The sequence below is a fragment of the Micropterus dolomieu genome, linkage group LG12, assembly GCF_021292245.1.
Source record: "Micropterus dolomieu isolate WLL.071019.BEF.003 ecotype Adirondacks linkage group LG12, ASM2129224v1, whole genome shotgun sequence".
Taxonomy (NCBI): Eukaryota; Metazoa; Chordata; class Actinopteri; order Centrarchiformes; family Centrarchidae; genus Micropterus; species Micropterus dolomieu.
In genome coordinates this window covers 11,534,689-11,556,253 of record NC_060161.1, presented here as the reverse complement: position 1 = coordinate 11,556,253, position 21,565 = coordinate 11,534,689, and the positions used below count along the sequence as shown (strand labels likewise).

Here is a 21,565-nt window from a genome sequence, read left to right as displayed (position 1 = left end):
CTCTCTTGAGACAGGCTTTCTGTTTCCTTTCCATTTTATCCATTATTGCCTTCTAAATTAATTTCATCCCCCTGCATTCACTCAACCTGCAGGTCTTTAACAATCTCATCGAACTGGTGACATCATGTGGGAACTACAGTCAATACCGCAAGCGTTTCTCCGAGTGCTCAGGCTTTCGATTCCCCATCCTTGGCGTGCACCTGAAAGACCTTATAGCCGTGCATGTGGCGCTGCCAGACTGGGCAGACAAAGAGAAAACGCGGGTTAACCTGACTAAGACCCAACAGCTGTACACCATCCTTCAAGAGCTGGCGCAGATCCAGACCACCCCGCCTAGCATCGATGCCAACACAGACTTGCTGAACCTGCTTACGGTGAGTGCAAAGGCTGGACAGGTGTATGTGCAGTGTCCAAGATGAATGTTTGTGAGAGATATATCAAAACAAGCAAAGAACAGTTTGTACTGAGGTCCTGAATCAGGTGTTGTACATCATGAAGTGCAACAGAATCCATGAGCACTCATGAACCACCCAGACAGCAGTGAAGTAGGAGGAAGAATGTGATGCACAGACTTTGTTCTGCTGTGATTTCATTGGCTCGTGGTCAGACAGACTGTACAGGAGCCAGCTGGGACAAAATCTGCATACAGACAAAGGCCAGAGATTATGTGTAACCAAAGCATTCAAAGCATGCACCAGCTCAAGTCTTAAATAGCTGTAGTCCTGTGCAGTCACAACATCTAGTGTAACACCCTTTGAGAAATAAATAATTTATGACTGCTGGACACGCAAGATATAATAGATAGTGGGAGAAATAATTTAATGGCTTATTTCAGCATTAACTAGTTACAAAAGTAAGAGAAGAATAACATCAACTTGTCTGACTTATATAAAAGGTCAAAAGAGGAAAGATGTTTGCTCAGATAGTAATTTACAGTAATCAGTCAATCTGCCATTATGAACACTTTATAATCCGGTTGGCCAACTTGGTCAAAATTATGTTGGTATGTGATACTATATTGCTCAGCTAAGATTAATTCAAAGAATTCAGAAAAAGTCCCCTATTTGTAAGCACATGTAAAAGGGATACTCTATAGCATCTTCCACCTTCCAGTTTGTAATGCAGGATTTTTGTAAAAAAACATTTTAAGCCAAGCTAACCCTGATGACATCATCAGGATTTTGTTTTAAACTTTGGCAAGCTCTTCCAGAGCCACAGAAAACATTATACAACTCATTTTACTGGTGGTGTACTGGTGGTGTGTAAGTTGACTAAACAACATGAGTAATATTGGTGGAGTGCCTCTTTATTTAAAAGAAGGGAGGACTAAACAATGTATTTACCTCTGTTTCTTTGGCAAACTGCTCTTACACTGTTATCTGGTTGCTAAATTCCGTTTAAGAGTCATGCTTTTATCCAGAATAAAGAACCACGACCCTGTTCAAGTATCTCATCACTGAACTTCACTGAACTTTAAAATGTTACCCTACAGTGAAACCTGTTTGTTCCTGTATCCTGATTAAATACTGAAGGGATTTTGCTGACAGAGTACTTTGGCTTTGAAATTTCCTGAAAGAGGAACTCGAAGAATCAGGATCTTCTTTTTAAAGTCTTTACTGACAAAACATTGCTCTCTCACTCTCCACCAACAGGAATTTGGTGTTAAATAATCTGGAGATTATGTGGCAGAATCACAGGATGGTTCTTCATCTTACATTTAATGCGAGCTCTTTAACTGGGAATACTGTGTGAGACTGATCTCAGTTTTGTTGCTGCCTGCACTTCAGCATGAAAGCTGAGGTGGTGTTTTAGCACTTCACACTAAACTCACGAGTTATGAGCATGCATTAGTATTTTTGGCAGATGCAGATAAGAGTTTCCTGGATTCGAGAACGGGAGCTTTCTGAATTTAAACATCCCCAAGAGATTTAATCACTCAATCCGGCTGCAGGTGTTCGTGTGAGATTGCAGCTGGCTCCCCCCTTTTTTCTGTGAAAATGAAAGAAAATACCTTGGCAGGTTTTGGAGCTGAGAGGAACCAGGGAAGTTTGCTGGACATAGTCAATAACCAATTACCTTATGTCATGCCAATGCTTATTCAAGTTGATCTACCTTGAGTTCTCCTTGGCTCACAGAGAGGAGATGGAAAGGAAGTCAATAAGTCCTTCAAAATAACGAAGATAATCAAACCACACAAGCTTAAAATACCATTTGGCTCATTTTTGAGTCACATTCATCGGCCTTTCAAATGAAGTAGATTCTATTATATTATACCATCTCCAATGTGGTGAAATATTTACAGTAAACCTTTTGAACCTTAAAATACTGTAAGCTTAGCTAAATCAGAAGAAAGAAATGCAGCCAAGAACAAAAGCTTTTTTTCCCCTTCCGCACTCACCACTACCTCAACTCAATAAAACCCAGGAAACACAGTTACAGTAAGAGACTAGCTGTGAGGAAAATTATGCGAGGCCAACAGCGGATGCAGTGGATGATTACTGTACATGCAGCAGTTGGCTGTGAAATGGTAATTGGAGCAAAACATAGGTGTTACCTGTTGTCAGTAGTATGTTTTCCACACGACTTTAGGGTTAAATAGTAGCGATGCACAATATTGAAATATTTGTCGATAGCATCTAATAAACATTTTTTATGGTCATTTATTCTGAAATGTATATTCTTCATTTTACTGCAATACCAGCTTCTGGGCAAGTTCCACTATTTGGGTTTAGTGGTGTGCAGTTTTAATGCCTGATGCAGACGCTGACCTATAAAACACTTCCAAATCGGAATAAACATATTATCTTACTAACGTCTTGTGGTATCTGGCCATGAAGATTTTATTTTCCAAGGTTTAGAGATATATCTGTCTCTTAAATGTCTGCTGCCACTCGCAGTGGTGGATGAAGTACTAATACCACAGTGTAAAAATAGTTGGTTACAAGTAAAAGTATATGGGATGATTTTCCTATCCTTATTCAAGAGCGTGATCTTTCAATTGGAGAGCATGACTTATTGATTTCACGCTCAGATTTTGAAATGCTTTCCCTGAAAACCCTGCAACGCACTTGCAATGACGCAGGGATCATTTCATTGGTCAACACCACACTTGGTATTCTATTGGTTTATGGGATTTTGAGAGGGTTATTGCACTGAAAGTCAGAGAGCAGAGCAGAAAATCTGAGAGCAAACTTCTCACGAGCACACAGAAGAAGCCATAGGACGAGAAGAAAGGTGAAGATGGAGCGCAGGAAATCTGTGCAGGCAACAATTGAGCGATAACAGCAAATCGAAGAGCGCGCAGGGACTATTTAAGTGTGAGGGCAGAGTTTTGAGGGAAAGCATTACAAAATCTGAATGTGAAATCAATAAGTCATGCCCTCAAACTGAAAGACCACCCTCTTGAATACAGTCGTATTCAAGAGGGTGGTCAAAATATTACTGTCCCCTTCAGTTATTTGATGGATCAAAATGAAACATGCTGATCCAAACACCCAATTATTTGTAAATGAAAATCATGGAAATTATAAGGGGTGCCTAAACTTTTGCATACGACTGTAAAGATGGGAAAATAATCCCATAAGAGTACTGCATTGAAAAAGCTACTTAGGTGAAAGTATAATCAGGAAAATGTCCCCTGTGACTGTTAAAATACAATTTTATATCTTTTTATGACTCATGCGTTTAGGTAAAACCAGGATTTTCCTGCTGTAGTTGTTGAGCTGGAGCTCATTTTGACCTAGTTTGTAACAGACTGCAACTAATGATTATTTTCATTAATCTGCTGATTATTTTCTCAATTAATCAATTGATTGAATACTGAAAATAGTGAGAAATGCCATCACAGTTATCCAGAGCCCAAAGTGACACCTTCACAATGCTTGTTTTGTTAAACCAACTGTCCAAACCTCAACATTATTAACAATACATTGAAAGCAGCGCGCCTTCACATTTGTGAAGTTGGACGATTTTACATGAAAAATGAAATGAGTTTATGATCAAATAGTTGCCAATGATTTTTCTGTCCATCAACTAATCATTTCAGTTGTAATGGTATAAACTGCTTGCATGTCTTCATATGGTTTGTATGTAAAAATATTAATTCGTAAAGTAACTAGCGACTAAAGCTGTCGGATAATGTAGTGACGTAAAAAGTACAACATTTCCCTCTGAGATGCAGTGGAGTAAGCAGCATGAAAAGAAAATACTCAAAATAAGTACAAGTAGGCTACCTCAAATTTGACTTGCTCACAGCATTAAAACGTTACACTTACAACTCAGTCAGTGTTGAGTGAGTAAACTGCAGAGAAACAAATGAATAGTCGGCAGCTGTTTCAGTGAAGGTACACAACTGCCTTATTTGGTCACTTTTTGTCTATTTCACTAATATTTGCAGTTGGACTACGCCTCTAAAAGGCTGCTTTTGGCTGAAATCTGTGCAGGGATGTATTTATTTTGTGGTGGAGATGAATGCTAGGAATGAAGAGGCTGCCTAAATCCTGTTGAAAGTTTCTACAGCAGTCCCACACTGAACACACTGTTCATGGATACTATAAAATACTAATCGCAGTATTTGAGTTCACTCATGATGTTTGAGTATACATAAGAAAGCAATCTAAGGTTAAAGGTCCCCTTACAAGCTTTTAGAGCTTTCAACCACATCGTACGGTCTTCACTATTCTATGAACTAGTGATGGTGTTCATATATGGAGGGGAGACTGCAGCCCCTGTCTTGTTCAAGGATTTAGGAGTAACGTCACACCCCCTGAACATATTGCTTTTGGTGCTACAATGATTTAGTTACACCGCGATATCACTGTTGGGTATGATTACAGGTGCAACAGAGCACCCACCCACCATACCCAGCAAGCTTTAAACCTTCCCCACCACCAAGACATCACTGAGACTATTTAGATAGTGTCACTGACAAAGTAGAACTAAAAACATCTTTTGACATGTCGGCTGCATTTTGTTGTGTCAGTACTTGTACTCTGTGCAATGACAATAAAGTTGAATCTAATCTTATTTTATCTAATCTAATCTAATATGCAGTACCATCAGTCCATGTATGCATTTTCATTAGGTAAATTAAAGGAAAAGACCAATAGCAATGAGCCATCCTGTCATTTACAGACAAAATGGTCACACTGGCTCCTTATCTCCTGTTCTGTGCAGGTGTCTCTGGACCAGTACCACACAGAGGAGGAGATCTACCAGATGTCCCTGCAGAGAGAACCTCGCAAGCCAGCTGTGAGCAGCAAGCTGTACACTTTGGGTCCTGAACTGGCCCGTTCTCAAATATCCCATATTTGGCAGCGATATACCTCATTTACTCCTGCCTTGAGATGATGGATGGTCCTGATTTTCACTGCACCTTTTGAGAGGGGCTTTATGAAGCTGCTAGCTGTAGGCTGTCTGGATTTCAGAGGGTTTTTCTGTCCCATGATGACCTATATAATGTTTCAGAAACTGCCCCATCTTTAAAGTATTGAATTATGTGGGAAACAATGAATCCTCGACATTGTATGTTTGTATGTTAAAGATGTTAAAGATTTTTAAATATCAGATTTCAGCCCTCCAAAACCCGTATTTGCCATATCCTGTTATAGATGCTCTTACGACGCTATTGACTGCCACAAACTGACATCAGAAATCTTTGTTTTCCTTCTCTCGTGACATTTTGATCCACCGTAGTAACCCTTGACTGCTGCTCTGTACAGCAGTTGTCTTTTGTTTTCTTTTCTTTTCTTTTCCCTTTTTTAAAAAAAAGATGTTTGCTTCTGCTTCCCTAGGGTTGATATTGATGTCATGGTCTTTTTTTTTTCCACATCATTTGTAGCAGAACTCCGGCCCCTCCCCAACGCCTGACCCCAAGCCGACCATGATCGATGACTGGGCGGTGTCGGTGAAACCCAGCGCTGACCCGACGATCATCAAGAAACACATAGAGAAGATGGTGGAGGTGAGTTTCTCAGCCTCAACACATCAAGATTAACTTCCTAATAAATGATCTTGCTCATTTCAATACACTCAGGGGTCTTGCTGCCAGAAGCTTATGGTGGCTGATGTTAGCTAAATTGCCTGTGTAACTGACATTACTGAGTCAATTCATAGACTTTATCAATCCTCTCTACTCACAGATAAACATTTCTAAAGTCGTAGTTGTTGTTTCCTAGTTGTGGTCCAGTTCCTCTTACTCTCAGTCAGGCCATGTAATGATGTTTTAAAGTGAGTAAACCGAGTAAATCAAATAATCTCTCAAGGCATTCCAATCACTGAAGTTAAATGAAAGTCAACACTAAATATTCACACTGACTACCCTCCACATCCCTCATGTTCACAGTCGGTCTTCAAGAACTTCGATACCGACGGTGATGGCCACATCTCCAGGGATGAATTTGAAGCAATCAGGAACAACTTTCCTTACCTCAGCAAGTTTGGAGAACTGGACAAAAACCAGTGAGCATTTGCAGATTTATTCACTGACCGAACCAGTTTACTAAACTGACCTAATCTGTGTCGTTTGGAGCTCACGTTTTTTTTGCTTCCTCAAACAGAGATGGGAAGATCAGCAGAGATGAGATGATAGACTACTTTATGAAAGCCAGCTCCCTGCTTAACTGCAAGATGGGTTTCATCCACACTTTTACTGAGGCCACCTACGTCAAACCCACATTCTGCGAGCACTGCGCCGGCTTTGTAAGTAAACACCTACCACTCAAGTATGAACACAAATCATGTTTTGAGTTTGTGTATTACCTCACTTGATCCTAAAATTACACAAAATAGTGTTTGTGCAATACTTTTAAAGATTGTTTTTAAAACACAATGAGCTGTATGATTTTTAAACCTTTCAGGCTCCTGTGAAGGTCTTAAACAAATATTGATCTTCTTTCTTCACCGCTCTAATCGATGGCATGTGTCATGGTTTGTTAAACAAGGTCAAATGTCAGTTGTGTTTACGCCGCTGCTCCATAGACATGTAGCTTTATAGACTATCTATACTTCATTATTTGTCTCGGCAGTCACCAGCAGCACGTGATAGCCCCATCTCTCAGAGGTTCCTCCTGTCAGGTCAGGGCAATGCCAATTACTTTGAGCTACAGCCAGCTGAAGTTGCACTCTGGGAAATATGGGAGGAAGGTAATTGGGCGAGATGATAGCCCTCCTCTTTGGTTACATTGTGTGCGTGTGTGTGTCCTCTGTTTATTTAGACATAGTGAGTCAGCACTCATCTGTAATGAGAACTGGAATAGGGCCCTGATATTGAACTGCATGCAGTGAGATGACCTCCCATTCATTTCTGTCTAATGCATATAAAGAGAAGCTAGAGAGGGACGTTAATGCCCAAAAGAGAAGTATGTCATAGATTATATGTATGACTTTCATTAACACTCAAACGAGCACACAAACACACATTCTCCAGAGGAAGCTCTGACATTTTCAAACCATCATGAGGGGAAACTCAGAATAGGAAAGATAAGGACTCTGGCAGCGTGCTTCTTCCTTAGAATATGTGTGTGTGTCAGAGGTAAATACATTCCCCTCTTCCTCTTCTGCCTGCTTTGTGCTTTCCTCTTGGCTCCTCTACAGAAGCAATATTTTCCCACAGCCCATTTTTCAGCACTTGTCTCAAACACGCTGTACAAGGAAAGCCTGCTGTAAACACTGCAGAGTTCACTCACCTCCACTGTCTCACATGGATCTTCATAATCTTGTGCTGTTTTGCCTGCGGCCACCTTTAGCCTTACATACAAATTAATATCCCACAGATGACTTTTACTAAATGCACAAAGTAAGTAGACTCATCACTGAGTATGTCTGCATCTCAGGAGAGCACAGCAAGTCTTTAGCTGGAGGCTCAGAGAAACCTTTTATATGAGAGATTGCAGAGGGTGATGCACCAGTCTGTTCTGTTATGGTTTTGGTGTTTTGCATTTCCTGTTTTAGTTTGTCGAGTCATCCCCACGTGTCTTTGTGTACTTCACTTCCTGTCTCTGTGTTTTTCCCGTTCTCTCTATTATGTTTTTCCTTGTATCATTTATTATTTTACTCCCCTTCCTTTCTTGTTTTGTTGTATTTAACTTCCTTCCGTCTTTATAGTGATTCGTTCTCTGTATTTGGTTAGGTTGATCGTTACTTTCCTCGCCTCTCACCTGTGTGAGTGTTTGCTCCTCCCCGAAAAGTTTTACCTGTCCATTCTCACCTGTCCATTTTTGGACCATCCTCTGGTCTTTTTGACTCTTGCCTGCCTCATCTCAGTGCAAGCTGCTTTACCTGCTCCCTGCTAGATGTAACATGACAGAACGAACACACCAAGTTATGGATCCAGTGGACAATCAATCAGTTGTTTACTGGAGGAACTTAAAGAGGTGAGAGATTGCAGACAAGGTCATTAAAAAATGCAGACTATTGTATTTCCTGATGGAGAGAAATATTTTGGCAAAACCTGGACTTTTGGATTTTCATAGCTAAGCATTTAGCAGTCCTTGCTGAACTCAAAAGTGACTGTCTGGATACATCCTAGAACGCTGCGATACATCTTGGGGTTGTGAATCTACAGCAATCTTGTCCTTAGTTACCCCCCATGGACAGCTAACCTTCTGCCAGTTCCTGCCCCTGAGTCAGTCCCCGTTCCTGACTTGGTTAGAGACTCCTGGACGTCCAGCTCTCTGGTCTTTTTTGTGTTTTACCTCACCTAGCCAGAGAGCACCCATACTGCTATCTTCCAGCCAGAGAGCCTGTCACCTAGTCCTGTACCATCCTGGTTCCAGCCAGATCTTGTCCTGGAGCCACCTTAAGAGAAACCCTCAGGATGGAAGCCCAGCTCCACAGAGACTGAGCTGATGTGGCATCAGAGACACTTTGTTGACCAGTTCCACAGTGATTCATGCATCTAGCTATCTCTCTGAGACTCAGCTGATCAGCAATCCAGAGACTTTGTTGTCCAGCTTCCCATAGAATGACCTGTCCAACTCCACTGACATTCAGCTGGCTAGCACCCCACAGACTGTTATTTGGTACAACAGAGGTACCACCGGTCCTGCCTGGTTCTCCAGCAGTCGCCCAGCTGACACCAGCTCCTGGTTCCCCATTGGTGGCCCAGTCTACACCTGCTGAGCTACAGCAACTTCAATTTAATTAAATGTTATATACAGAGCACCAATTAAAACAAATGTTATCTCACTGCACTTTTCATATAGAGTAGGTCTAGACGCTACTCTTACTCACCTGTAATATTATGAACAGAGACACAACAATTACAACTATGAGCAAGCAACAGAGGCAGGAAAAAAACTCACTTTTAGGAGGTAGAAACCTTGAACAGAACCGTGACTTTCTGACTTTACTGAGCTGCAGCAACAAAGGTGGAACCGTCTTTGCTGCGAGCCTTCGAGGGCTTATGCCCTCGCTGGGTTTCCACCTTTGCCTCCAGCTTCCAGAGGATTTCCTCCTCCGCTGCCGGCCTCCAGAGGACTGGGACTCTTGACGCCTGCCCGATTCTCCTGCTTTCTGGATACTTGCCCCTGAATGTTTTTCCTTGTGTTATTTATTCATTCATTCCCCTTCCTCTCATATTTTGGTGTATTTAACTTCCTGTCTTTGTGGTTATTCGTTCTCTGTATTTGATTAGGTTTTTCCTTTGTTTCCTGTTTTACTTTGTTGCTTTTCTTTCCTCTTGTCACTTCACTTCCTGCAGGTGTGACTGTTTCTTCCTCCCTGATTAGTTTTTACCTGTCCCACCTGTCCCCACCATTCTTGGGTATTTAAGTCTGTGTATTCCCTTTGTCTAGTGTTGTTTTGTCACTGTGTCTTGCCAAGCGTCTCCTTCTCTCTGATGTACCTGATTGTGTATTCACTTTATATTTCTGGTATTTGGATGTTTAATGTGCCTTTTGGATCTGTTTGCCATGAGTTTGGACTGTCTTTTGGTGTTTTTGACTCTTGCCTGCCTTATCTCAGCATAAGCCTCATCTCAGAGTGAATCCCTGCTTTACTTGCTCCCTGCTTGACGTAACACGACATCTTTGGGCTTTTGACAGTTCAGCTTCATAGAATCAAAACAAGAACAGCAAGAATCAGTCATCACAAACCTCTTGTTTTGTCTTTTACTGTGTTCACTATCATACACTTCACACACTACAATGTGATAGTGTTTGAAAAATGTTCTTACTGGGTTCTTTCTAAGCATTTTGTCCTATAATAAAGCAACACAATCAGGCACATTTATTGTTCTTATAGTTTTTTCTATGTGTTTGCACGTTGCAGAGGTTAACAGAATAGATAATGGAAAACACTTGCTTTCTTGCTGAGATTTAGATGAGAAGATTGATAAAACTCTCATATCTGCTAATTAGATGAAGCTAAAGTCAGACCATTACCTTAGCATAAAGAGTGGGGGGAGACAGCAAGCCTGGAATTGCCTACCTGCACCTCTAAAGGTAACTAATTAACATGTTATATCTTGTACAAACCCTAAAAGTAGAAACGAGAACCTGTAGTTTTACCGGAGGTTATGGAGTATGTCTTGGCCAGGTGAAGTCTCTGCTGGTTGCTCAGCAACCTCATGCTGAGGACAAGACTCGAAAAGATATAATATGTTAATTAGTGAGATGTGTGCTGGTGGGTATATTTAATTGATCTTTGTTCAGAACCAGGCTAGTTGTCTCCCCCCCTTTTCCAGTCTTTATGCAAGGCTAAACTAAGTTAAGCTGTAGCTTCATATTTAACAGATGATAAACTTTATTTTTTTTTACTTATATTTACTTAGAAATCATTACACTAACAGGCCTGAAAGAAGGCACAAAAACACAATTAATTATGATCACCCATGAATGCCATAAAAGAAAAGATATGCTCTCTCAATGAAAGAAACTATGCACATTGAGTTTTTTCCAGTACTGTTAATGGTTGATATGTCAAAGTGTCCTGAGAAATCTACCAAACCCTTCCTGTTCACTCATTTTACATCACTATACAAAAGGGTGGTAGCTGACTGTCAAAAATGTCCATGTGGATTTAGCAAATCTGTGTGTAATAAAAGCATTGCCTGCTTATCTGCCTGAACGTGCCGTAGTATTTAAGAAAGCAGAAACAGAATGAGGTGATTGTCAACACAGTCTGGTAGGTAAAGATAGAAGGCATTCGGTTTGGAAACACTTTTTGTATCTTGAACAGCAACAGATACAATATTTATTGAAGATTGACTTCCAACACAATTTAAAAAGCATTTTCTTTCACACATGAATGTACCTACAGTAATGAAACTATAATTAAACACATTCTGCTTGGAAGTATAATTTAATTTTTAATGCATTAATAGTGCCTGATGTTTTAGCTCAAGTTTCATGCTGTCACACACAATATGCAGATATAAAAGCTGGTATTCAAATAAGGTTGACATCTGTAGTGAGTGTATCTGAGTGTATCTTTAATATTAAATGTTTAAATCAAATGTAAAATAGCACATTTCCATTTCAATAAAATTCATAATAACAATAATAAAAAGCTTCCAGTAAATAATCAAAGAAATGGAGCAAGTCAGTGTGTTTCCAACTATTGTTTGTAGTGCATTGTGTTTTTCAGTCTACAGAGGCAGTAAAGGTCAGTCAGTGTAGGCAGAGCTGTGATGATAGTTGTGTTTAGATGTTCTGCTCGTACCTGACTTCTCTTTGTTGTAGAGCCTCTGGCTGTGCGCACGCTTTCCCACTGTGTGTGTGTGTGTGTGTCTTTGTGTATATATGTGCATCTACAAGTGTATGCGTTTGCATGCTTGCATGTAGGTTTGTGTGTGTGTGTGTGTCAGTGTGTGTGTGTCTGTGCGAAGAGGTCAGGATATTTTGTGCCTCCTCAGATGTGCCAGTGCAATGTGTGATCTCCAGCTCGGCTCTTTCATGTCATTGTTCCCCCTACTGTCTGTGCACTCCCTGCGTCCCGCTTGATCTCGGGCCCCCCTCCACCCCCTCTGTCCCACCAACCTCCTCTCTCTCCCCCTTTCTTTCCCTCTCTCTCTCTCTCTCACCCTACATCTTTGTCTGTTCTATTGTGCCCCTTTCTTCATTCGCTTTTTTCCAGCCTTCACTCTGTACCTCAGCATCAATGGGGGATATCATGATGTGAACTATGGGGCGTTTTAACATGTTTTTGCCCATTAAGTGCTAGCTGTGTATACTTTACTGCTAACCATTTTCCAAAGCACAAGTTTTTAGATTATTGACGTACCTCTCAGGCAGATATTGGTTTCCATTCTTTTTGAAACATACTTGATATAACTAATACATAAGTCAGTGTTGTTTGGTATTACACTTGTGAAGTGTTACATTCAAAGGTAGCTGACAAAAAAAGGGCCATGTAGGTTGTAAAAAGTTCCATCTGAGCAGTGAAGAATTGGAAGGACCCTGAACATACAACTTTCAAAACAGTCCCAGTTCACCACATTACACTGCATATTAGCTTTCACTAATTAATCATTCATTAATACATTTTATTTCTTAATAGTTGGCAATTATGTAGGAAATGTCTGTTAACTACAGGGAAGTAGTTAACAGACTTAACCATGAAAACCACTATAGTCCTGCCGGTTGTGTTGCATTTACGTTACTAAATGGCGTGCAAATGTTAGTTAGAATGTTAGTTGTCATCAGTATAGAAAATTGTCGTGTCACAGAGAGCAGCTGGGTACCACATTTAACAAATGAAAGAGACAAAGGTGGCTAAGTACTCTAATATAGGAATGACTTTCCGTACATGTTTTTGGTGGTTCTTACTTGTCTACAAGGAAGGTAAAAGAATAAAAATACCAGTGCAAAAGTATTGTACCATATAACTATCACCATGACAAAAACAATATTTGCCCAGTTTGTCATTTTGAGAATGAGAACAAGATCCCTACAACAAGATATTTTTGATACTGTAGTTGCATGTTTTTCCTTTTATGAGAATATACAAATTGTTCCATTTGAACAGGAAACATCTTGTTATAACAACATATCACCACATCCTGTCATATCATGAATGATTGTTTGTTTTCTTATACAATACATATCAGTAAATAATATTAAAAAAAAAAAGATCCTCGTTATAATGACAATTATTATTAAACCAGAGTATTGCAATAATGTCTTTGTTTCTAGAAAGACGTATTCTGAAACACCAAATATGGCTATTCCATATAATATAAAAGTCTGAACCTTGCGATAAGTTGAGATCCGTACCTATAAAATTCCACTTAATGCAGTGGTTCTCTGAGGGGCTAATTATATTATATTGATATTGGTGGATATGTCAAAATCTTGCACACTCTTTTGATGATTCAGATGAATATAAATTGGAACAAAATGTTTGAAGGATTTTATTAATCTGGATCGGATCCATTGTCATATCATGAAGTGCAGATTTAACCAGGGATACGCTTAGAAGTAGAGTTGGATGTAAGCTGATGAGCTAAAAGTTGCCATGTTCAGATATTACACAGCGAGACTGGAGAAGCGTATATATTCCAGGTGAGGGGGGTGGTGGCATATTGATGATCAATTTGGTCAAAAGCCCTTATTACGAGAAACGTATAACAGGTAACCAAAAGGAAAGATCACTTTATGATCTGAAAGCTATGTTATATATATGTTTAATTCATATTACTCAGTTATTCAAGTTTCCATACCTTATGACTGTGTTAAAACATAACAGATTTTAAATAACCTTACAAAACATGCGTACAACTACAAAATATTTAGATTTTTGAAAGTGCAGTTGCTAAAGATGTAATCATTGTATTGACAAAAGTCTTTGTTCATTAAAAAACCTGTCAGCTTAAACCTCCCTGTAATTGCTTGTGGTCATAGAAATAAAAAACATACTAATTCATTTGCCCAAACCCTGCTGATCTCTTTATTTCTCTCTGGCTTTGCAGATATGGGGCTTCTACAAGCAAGGCTACAAGTGTAAAGGTAAGAGAGCAATTCATTTTGACTCTATGTCTGCTGCTCAGATCTGTGTGTTCCACCCAGAAGGGTAAAGCCTTTAAAGAATTAGCTATTCTTTTTGATGCCTATCTTGATCGATTCCCAGCTTTCACACACACACACACACACACACACACACACACACACACACACACACACACACACACACCCTCTGTAGATAAACATCCACAGAGTTGAAGTGCTGAGTAAATGTCATCAACACAGAAACCATTGCAAATATATCACACTCTTTTAATGGATGTCCACGCACAAAGCTCTGCTCACGAACAGCCGGATAAGCTCCCACATTACACACAATGCACAATTGTTTGCCATTTTAAGGGTCTTGATAGACCAGTGTTTGAAGAAGCTGGTTCATTTCACAAATGTACATACACACGAGCACCTGTCCTCTCATCCTCATGGACATTATCTTCAAAAACACACACCCGGCCTGCTTCTTTTCCCTCTTTGCGTGTGCCGCTGGTGGTCTGTGCTGATGCTAAAAATTAAGTAGTGATAATCTGCAGACATTCAGTGCACTAAATAATTTACACTACATATGTTTACGTCCAGATGTCAGGATGAAACTCTGGAAATGATGCCAAATCTAAAATGCAAATCATGCAAGGTTCCATCTGCTGGAGTCTTCTGAGAACTGATTGATGATTGAACAGCTGAGCCTTATGAATGGGTTAGAGTACTTAGAGTGGGCAGGTATATCACAGAAAGGGATTTCATTGCTTTTTTAATTGCCCAACAAATTAGATTCCATTGCTGTTTACAACACAAGGCTGTCTGCGTGTGTGCCCCTGAACATTTTGTTCACTTATTTTCTTGCACAAGCAGTGGTTTATCATTTTTTTGGAGTAAGTTAAGTATTATGTCAGCGCAATAATAGCCTGATTAACTGTATCTGCATGCGTGTATAAAGAGTCCTTGTGTGTCAGAGGATTTAATGGATTCACTTGTCCCTCGTTCTTTTCTTAACGACTATCTTTTGTTCATTCTTGTTCTCAACATTGAATGCTACCTCATTCATTCAGGTTCATCTCAGGATGGCTAACTAATGGTTATTAAATAGCTTGCAAGTTATCATCAAACATTTGAGTTGCATAGCAACTAGAGTAATTAATGCTCCTTGGGGCCTTTGAGGTCTTGTGGTCTGTTGCGAGCAGTGTTCACAGCCCCCTCACCCTGTGTTTAGGAGAAGAATCACCAAAACGTGTTCGACTTTAATAGTGTGTAACAACAATGGTGATTGTCTCTCTTTAATTCTCTTTAATTTTGGTTTCTCTGGTGCTTGGAAGGTAACACAGTCACCTGCTGATGACACAAAATGAGTCAAAACCATCAAGGGGGGTGAAAAGAGAGCAAACACAACACACTGGACATACATAAAAATCCCACTCATACCCCCAACTACACTCTCCCATCTCCTCTCCTCTCTGGAGGAGTGTATGTCGCAGAGACAGACGGGGAGGGTGTGAGTGTATTGGCTTGTTCTAGTGCATTAATGAGACCAGAGGAAGTCAATGAGAGAGCCCCACAGCCATTCGTCCCCATTACCATTGTTAGCCCATACTCAGGGAGGTAGAGAGAACGGCAGGGACATAATTGAAATGAATCGCCCTCCGCAGTGCAGGAGCGGAGTGTGTTTATGTGTTTGCTCTCAGGGTTTTCTGCCAGGAAGTCTTTCTGCTTGGTCAGGCTTAGGCACCGAAACTTCTCCCATGTGTGCCTCTGGGTGGGTGGCAGCCATGGTAATAGTCACACAGCAAAGTCGGAGCAACAAACAAAGAGAAAAAAAGTACAGTGAAACTAAACAGTTAAAAGCATTTTTTAATAACATTTAATTACCTCTACTTCAGCCGTTCACATTAGACAGCTCGTTATGAATGAAGTTAGGCACTTGACCAAAGGGGAAGAGCGTAATACACTTGCTGATTTTTTTTAAGCTGGCCTATTATTCTATCAAGAGGTAGTGAAGACATGGAATTTTAATGTGCAAAACAGCCTTGGTGAAAGCGTCAGACATTTCTAAAACGTAAATATTGGGGAGCATCTTGAGCATTCATTTTGTTCACTGTGACAGCCGTGTGTGTGAGAGTGTGTGTGTGTGTGTTGAGGTTCTTTCGACTCTCACATGTTTTGGTGATGCCTTGTTCGACGACCCATCGCTCCTCTCCTCTTAGACTCCCCCTGGTTCACAGAGTTGCTGCCGGGCACAGTCGGCCTCACTAGGTGTGTGTGCCAGTGTTCGTGCGTCTGCATGGAATGTAGAAGCTCTTTCCTGTCATCAATAGCTCTATCGTCTGCCCCGATGTTTCTGTTTGCGCCCGTCCCTCTGTCTGACCCTCTCCCTCTCTCTTCCCCTCGCTCCTTGCCTTCCCCTCTCTTCTCCCCATCTTGCTTCCTCTCTCGGCGACTCTCCCTCCCTCTCCTCCGACGTCCCCGTCCTCTTCTCCTCTCCCGTCGCCTCTCATTCCCGCCTTCCTTCTCCCTCCACGTGAACTCTCCGGCGGCAGCCTGCGGGGTGAACTGCCACAAGGCCTGCCGAAGCCGCCTGGCTGTTGAGTGCCGGAAGAGGACCAAAAGCATCAGCCACGAGACGCCGCCGGCTCTCCAGGCCAGATCTTACAGCTTCCCTCCACCTGCCAACACCCCACCCAGCCTGCAGAACACAGGTGACTGGTGTTTCCGTTAAAAAATGTGTTCTGCTTATTGTTATGTCCCGTGGGTGTTTGACCTTCACTGTGCAGAATGGTGTATGTGCAGACTTTGACACTAGAAGACTGTTTTTACAGTCATCAACATCTCACACTTAAACTTAAACACTGATTAAATGTGTGAAGTTTCTCTCTTTTTCAAATGACATACATCCAACATGAAATTGTTTCAGTAGCTTTCTTGACTTTAAAAAACACCCTCCCAGTCCTAAAATGTGTAAAAACATTCGCAGACAATATAATTTTTTCCCCCAAAACAAGGTCTAATGCAGTCGTCCTCCCAGGAAGACTTACCACATGTTTCAGCACTTCATGTCACCACTGCACCATCTCCACTTTTTGAAGGGTGCTTTTGTCTTCCTCCAGGCATATGGAGCACTGACATTTGGAAGATATTCTCAAACAATAGAATGTAATTTGCATTGGAAATGTGATTGGCCCAGCACAGCAGGGCCAGCAAATCACAGATACATCAGACATTTGAGAAATTGATGCCCTGCCTGGCTCAGTTTATGTCAGCGTGAACCTGCCTGATCAGTGAGAGAGACGGTGATGCAAGGCAAATGGATTGGCATGGCAAACAGATGAAGGCAACAACTTATGAAATGCTCTAGGCTGTCTTTTTATTCCTCATGTCTTTACTCTCAACTTCTCTGTTTCTTTCAGTAATTGCTGAAGAGGATATAGAGACAGTGGAGGAAGGAGTGTTTGATGTCCACCTATAACCAGGTGAGAGAGATGTTCACTTTGGCTGATAAATAGAAATCCTCCTGTTGCATGAAACACTTAGATGTGGATTATACATTTTTATTATAGCTTCCTCCCTTAATTATAATCGTGATGCTGCATGACTTGTGTCTGTGATGCAGTCTCCTCTCACATTACAGCACCAGGAGGGTCCACTCATAGTGTGTATTGTATGCATTTATCAGAGAGTCAGCATTACATTAACCTTAAAGATGCATATCTTGTAGAGAGGCAACAAACAGATCAGTCGAGTTGTTGAGTGTCTGCCTTTTTGATTATTGAGCGTTAAAGGAATAGATCAACATTTTGGGGAAAAGCCAGCGGCTGGTTTCCTTACCTGAGCATAAAAACTGGGAACTGGGGAGGGGACAGCCTGCCTGGCTCTTTCCAAAGGTAACAAAATCTGCCTACACGCACCTTTAAGCTCTTTAATAATTAACCTGCTATGTCTTGTTTGTTTAATATTTTTTTTATCTTTCATTTAATCATTAATAATATATACATACATATATATATATATATATATATATATATATATTTTTTTTTTATTATATATATATATATTTTTTTATTTTATTTTAACCAAAGTGTAAAAATGTTGTGGGTTTACAGGTTGTTGTGATCATGACTATTTCCTGTAAGTAATTAAGCATATAATTAGTGAGCCTTATAGGTGCTGCTAAGCAGATTTTGTTACCTTTGGACAGAGCCAGGTGAGTTGTTTCCTGTCTTCATGCTACGCTAGATCTATTCCTTTAAAACTGAACTATCCACATAAAGAGATCAATGAAGTATAGCTGCAAAGGAAATATGGTGTCATATCATCTACCAACTTTTTTGTCTTGTGACCCTTTAAAACACAGCAATGCCTCCTTGCAAATTAGTATGAACCGTAAGCAGTTCAATCAAAGAGCAATTTTCTCTTCTCAGATTGTTTGATTTGAATACATTTTACTGGGCTGCAGAGGTAAAACTAATTATTTTATTTGACTAATTACAAGAAAAATAGCAGGGGAGAGGAATAATCAAACCTAATTTTGCCCAGGAGAAATGTCCTTCTTTTCCTGTCATCTGATTTGACCATGTGAGGTCCTGACCTTAATGTTGAGAAGCACTGATTTGCTGAGTTCAGTGGTGGATAAAGTATCCAGATCCTTTTCTTAAGTAAATACCTCACTGTAAAAATACTCTGTGTAAATGTACTGTATTGAAAATGTTACTTAAGTAACAGTATGTAAGTATAATCAGGAAAATGTACTTAAAAGTCTTAAAAGTAAAAGTAAAATAAAGAAAAATGTCCTGTGACTACTATTATATATTATATCATTGGATTATTATTACTCAGCTATTAATGTAAAAGCAGGATTTTATTGTCGTACTTGGTTGAGGTTGAAATATTATGTACCACATTGCAATATATTATTTTTTTTATTATGGATTAATCTGCTGATTATTTTCTCCATTAATCGATTGTAGAAATTCTAAAAATACTGAGACATGTTGTCACAGTTACCAGAGCTCAAAGTGACACATTCACAATGATTGTTTTGTCAGTCCAAACCTCAGAATGATTACAAATACATATTTAAAATAATAATTAAAAGGAAGTGAACCATGAAAAATGACTTAAACGATCATCAAAATAGTTGCCAATTGTGATGTACTAGGTGTACACTGTATAAACCTTTGGGAAGTTTAATTTATAACAAACTAAGTAAATGTTGACACATGCCTCCTCTATAAAATAATAATTGCCACCACAAGGCCCTTTATCATTTCAGCTGATATTATAATTAATTAGCAATTAAAATATTAATGCATATTCCCAAAAGAATTTATTCTTAGTCAGATTACACCAACTGACAAACATTGAATGTGGAGCTTTCGGGTCCCATGGAGGTTTGAGGTCCCTGGGTTGTTGCCTGCTTTGCTCAGTTGGTGATTTAGCCACACAAGGGACACACCATTATACACTTTCACCACAGTGCTTATGTGTCTTCATGTGGATATTTTCCCTCCGCATGTAAACCTGTACTACTGGATGTATCGGTCAGTATACCAATCTTTGCAGAAGCCCTAACCTGAAGTGTAATTTTGATGAACAGGCCAGTGACAATCTCCGGCTCTCTGTTTTAGAATCCCTCCTCCAGTTGGCCTGCAAGAAGCCAAAACAGCTGACTGTCGGAATGTGCAACAGTATGTCAGTTTTACAGCCCTCAACACTGAGGAGAAATTGCACTGAACACAAGCCAGGATACCTACATGCTGCCACACAGTGGACACATAATGCAACAGCAACTCCACTCCAGCTAACTCACATGAATGTGATGACCAATGTGAATGGAAAGGCTTTGTATTATTTCTATGTAAAAATTCTGCATTTTGATTGTTGATGTCGGCCAAGAGTGTTACTTTAAAACTGATTATATATTAAAAAAAAATAAAAAATCCTCAAAATTGTATTTTCTTGTTGGAATGTTAAAGTCTGTGAATTTGAGCTGCAAATTGGAATGGCTGTCTACTTTTTCCTGTAAAACACAAAAGAGGTGCTGTTATTGCCAAGAATGTAAACCTGCCACCCAGACTAAGCTACTGTCTTCTTGTTTTGAAATACATTTCAATGGACCAATAATAGGACCAATTTTGATGTCAGATAAAGTATTGTTAATGTTATGGTGCACATCTGAAGCCCGATGACAAAAGTAGCCATTTTGCCAACAAAAGAAGCAGCTGAAATGACTGTGTAGACAGTTATAATTAAGATGGACTTTTAACTATGTTATATTTTTGTCATGTTTACCTGGATATCAGTAACTGTCCTATAGCTATTGCTGTTGTGTTGTTTTCAGCTGTCAGCTAGATGATCAATTATCGTGCAGTACTGTGAAAGTAGCAGAAACAGTGACATACCGCTGTCAGATGAAGAACTCATCTTTCCAAATAAATATGTTGACAGCAAGAGAGCGGGGAGGATATCCCTCTGATTACTCTTCTCGGTTTTTAAACAAGCTTTGGAGTTAGTAAAAATGAAATAAGATAAAGAATAATACTAAACCTGTAATGAGTAATGAGGCTTTTCATTTGACAGCAGCGTATAAATATTATTTCCCTGAGAATCTCTTTTGATGCAAGTTGTGTTTTGCTGTTTTTATCCTGCATGCTTCTCCCTTCATGGCTCTATTCTTTGGCCAGATGTCTCTGTTGCAAAGGATTTTGTACTTTTTTTAAAAATTTTGCACGGCAAGTTATAATTTATTTAGGCAACATGAAGTCTTGAAATTCCAGACAGAGCAAATATTTCTGTTGCGTTGTGCCCGTAGAGAGATGAATTCAGACTTCGAGTGCCATATTGTTAACTGCTGGTTTGTCATTGAATGAGACTCCTCACATTGCTGGTATTTATTTTTATGTATAAATAGCTAAATAGCTGCCAGTCCTTTTGTGTCACTCCCTGCCTGACGAAGGATGTTTGTTGTCATTCTGTGAATGAATCTTTCAGACAGATGTCATGTTACTCATTGTGGTCCCCAGACAACTCCCCAGTATTAAATGCAGCAGGCATCACTATAATATCTGTTCTGGTTGAGAATTTATGTGGCTAATAAGAATGATACTGAAAAAAAGCAAGGTTTTGTCTTGTCTTTCTTAAATGGGAATTCAATCAGTGGTCATGTTTTTACTTTTGACCTTCTGAATCAAACTTCAAACTATGCTCACAAAGATATTTCTCCACTTTCACTTGAGCAGAGGATATTTACTGCCAAGTATGTTAGTATTTTCATGTTTTAACTTGAGGAAATAATTTGTAAGAATTACTCTCTCTGAATTTGGAAATCTTAGATTATTGAAATCTTTTCAAAACATAACCTGAAAAATTCACATGTCCAGTAAAAGTCAAAGCTAGTTTTTTCTGTTCCTGAAAAGATTAAATTTTGGAGCCAAGGCTCGCTTCACAACAGTGGCATTGTGATTGTTATGCAGCCTGAATATGTCCCCGCATTAAAAGCACAATTCAAAATAGTTCAGTTCAGAATTAAACAAATGTCTAAGAAGTCCAACACTGATGCAGGTGTGAGATGATTTGTTTGACTCTACCTGCAATATTACTGAATGTTTTGCAGAATGTTT

At 39.8% G+C, this 21,565-nt stretch overlaps 1 protein-coding gene across 5 annotated transcripts in view; it reads left to right on the top strand.

Annotated features, from left to right (window-relative positions):
• LOC123980016 (RAS guanyl-releasing protein 2-like) overlaps window positions 1-21,064 on the top strand; it is a 39,981-nt gene extending 18,917 nt beyond the window's left edge. For 4 of the 5 annotated variants that reach the window (XM_046064157.1, XM_046064156.1, XM_046064155.1 and 1 more), the window contains 9 exons: window positions 93-374; window positions 5,176-5,250; window positions 5,840-5,962; window positions 6,344-6,459; window positions 6,558-6,699; window positions 13,910-13,946; window positions 16,490-16,648; window positions 17,357-17,419; window positions 19,574-21,064. In XM_046064157.1, coding sequence (XP_045920113.1) covers window positions 93-374; window positions 5,176-5,250; window positions 5,840-5,962; window positions 6,344-6,459; window positions 6,558-6,699; window positions 13,910-13,946; window positions 16,490-16,648; window positions 17,357-17,415 — 993 coding nt within the window. In that variant the 3' untranslated portion in view covers window positions 17,416-17,419; window positions 19,574-21,064. The remainder of the gene's footprint in view (window positions 1-92; window positions 375-5,175; window positions 5,251-5,839; window positions 5,963-6,343; window positions 6,460-6,557; window positions 6,700-13,909; window positions 13,947-16,489; window positions 16,649-17,356; window positions 17,420-19,573) is intronic. The other variant, XM_046064154.1, reaches the window with a different exon arrangement.
• Window positions 21,065-21,565: the final 501 nt, after the last annotated feature.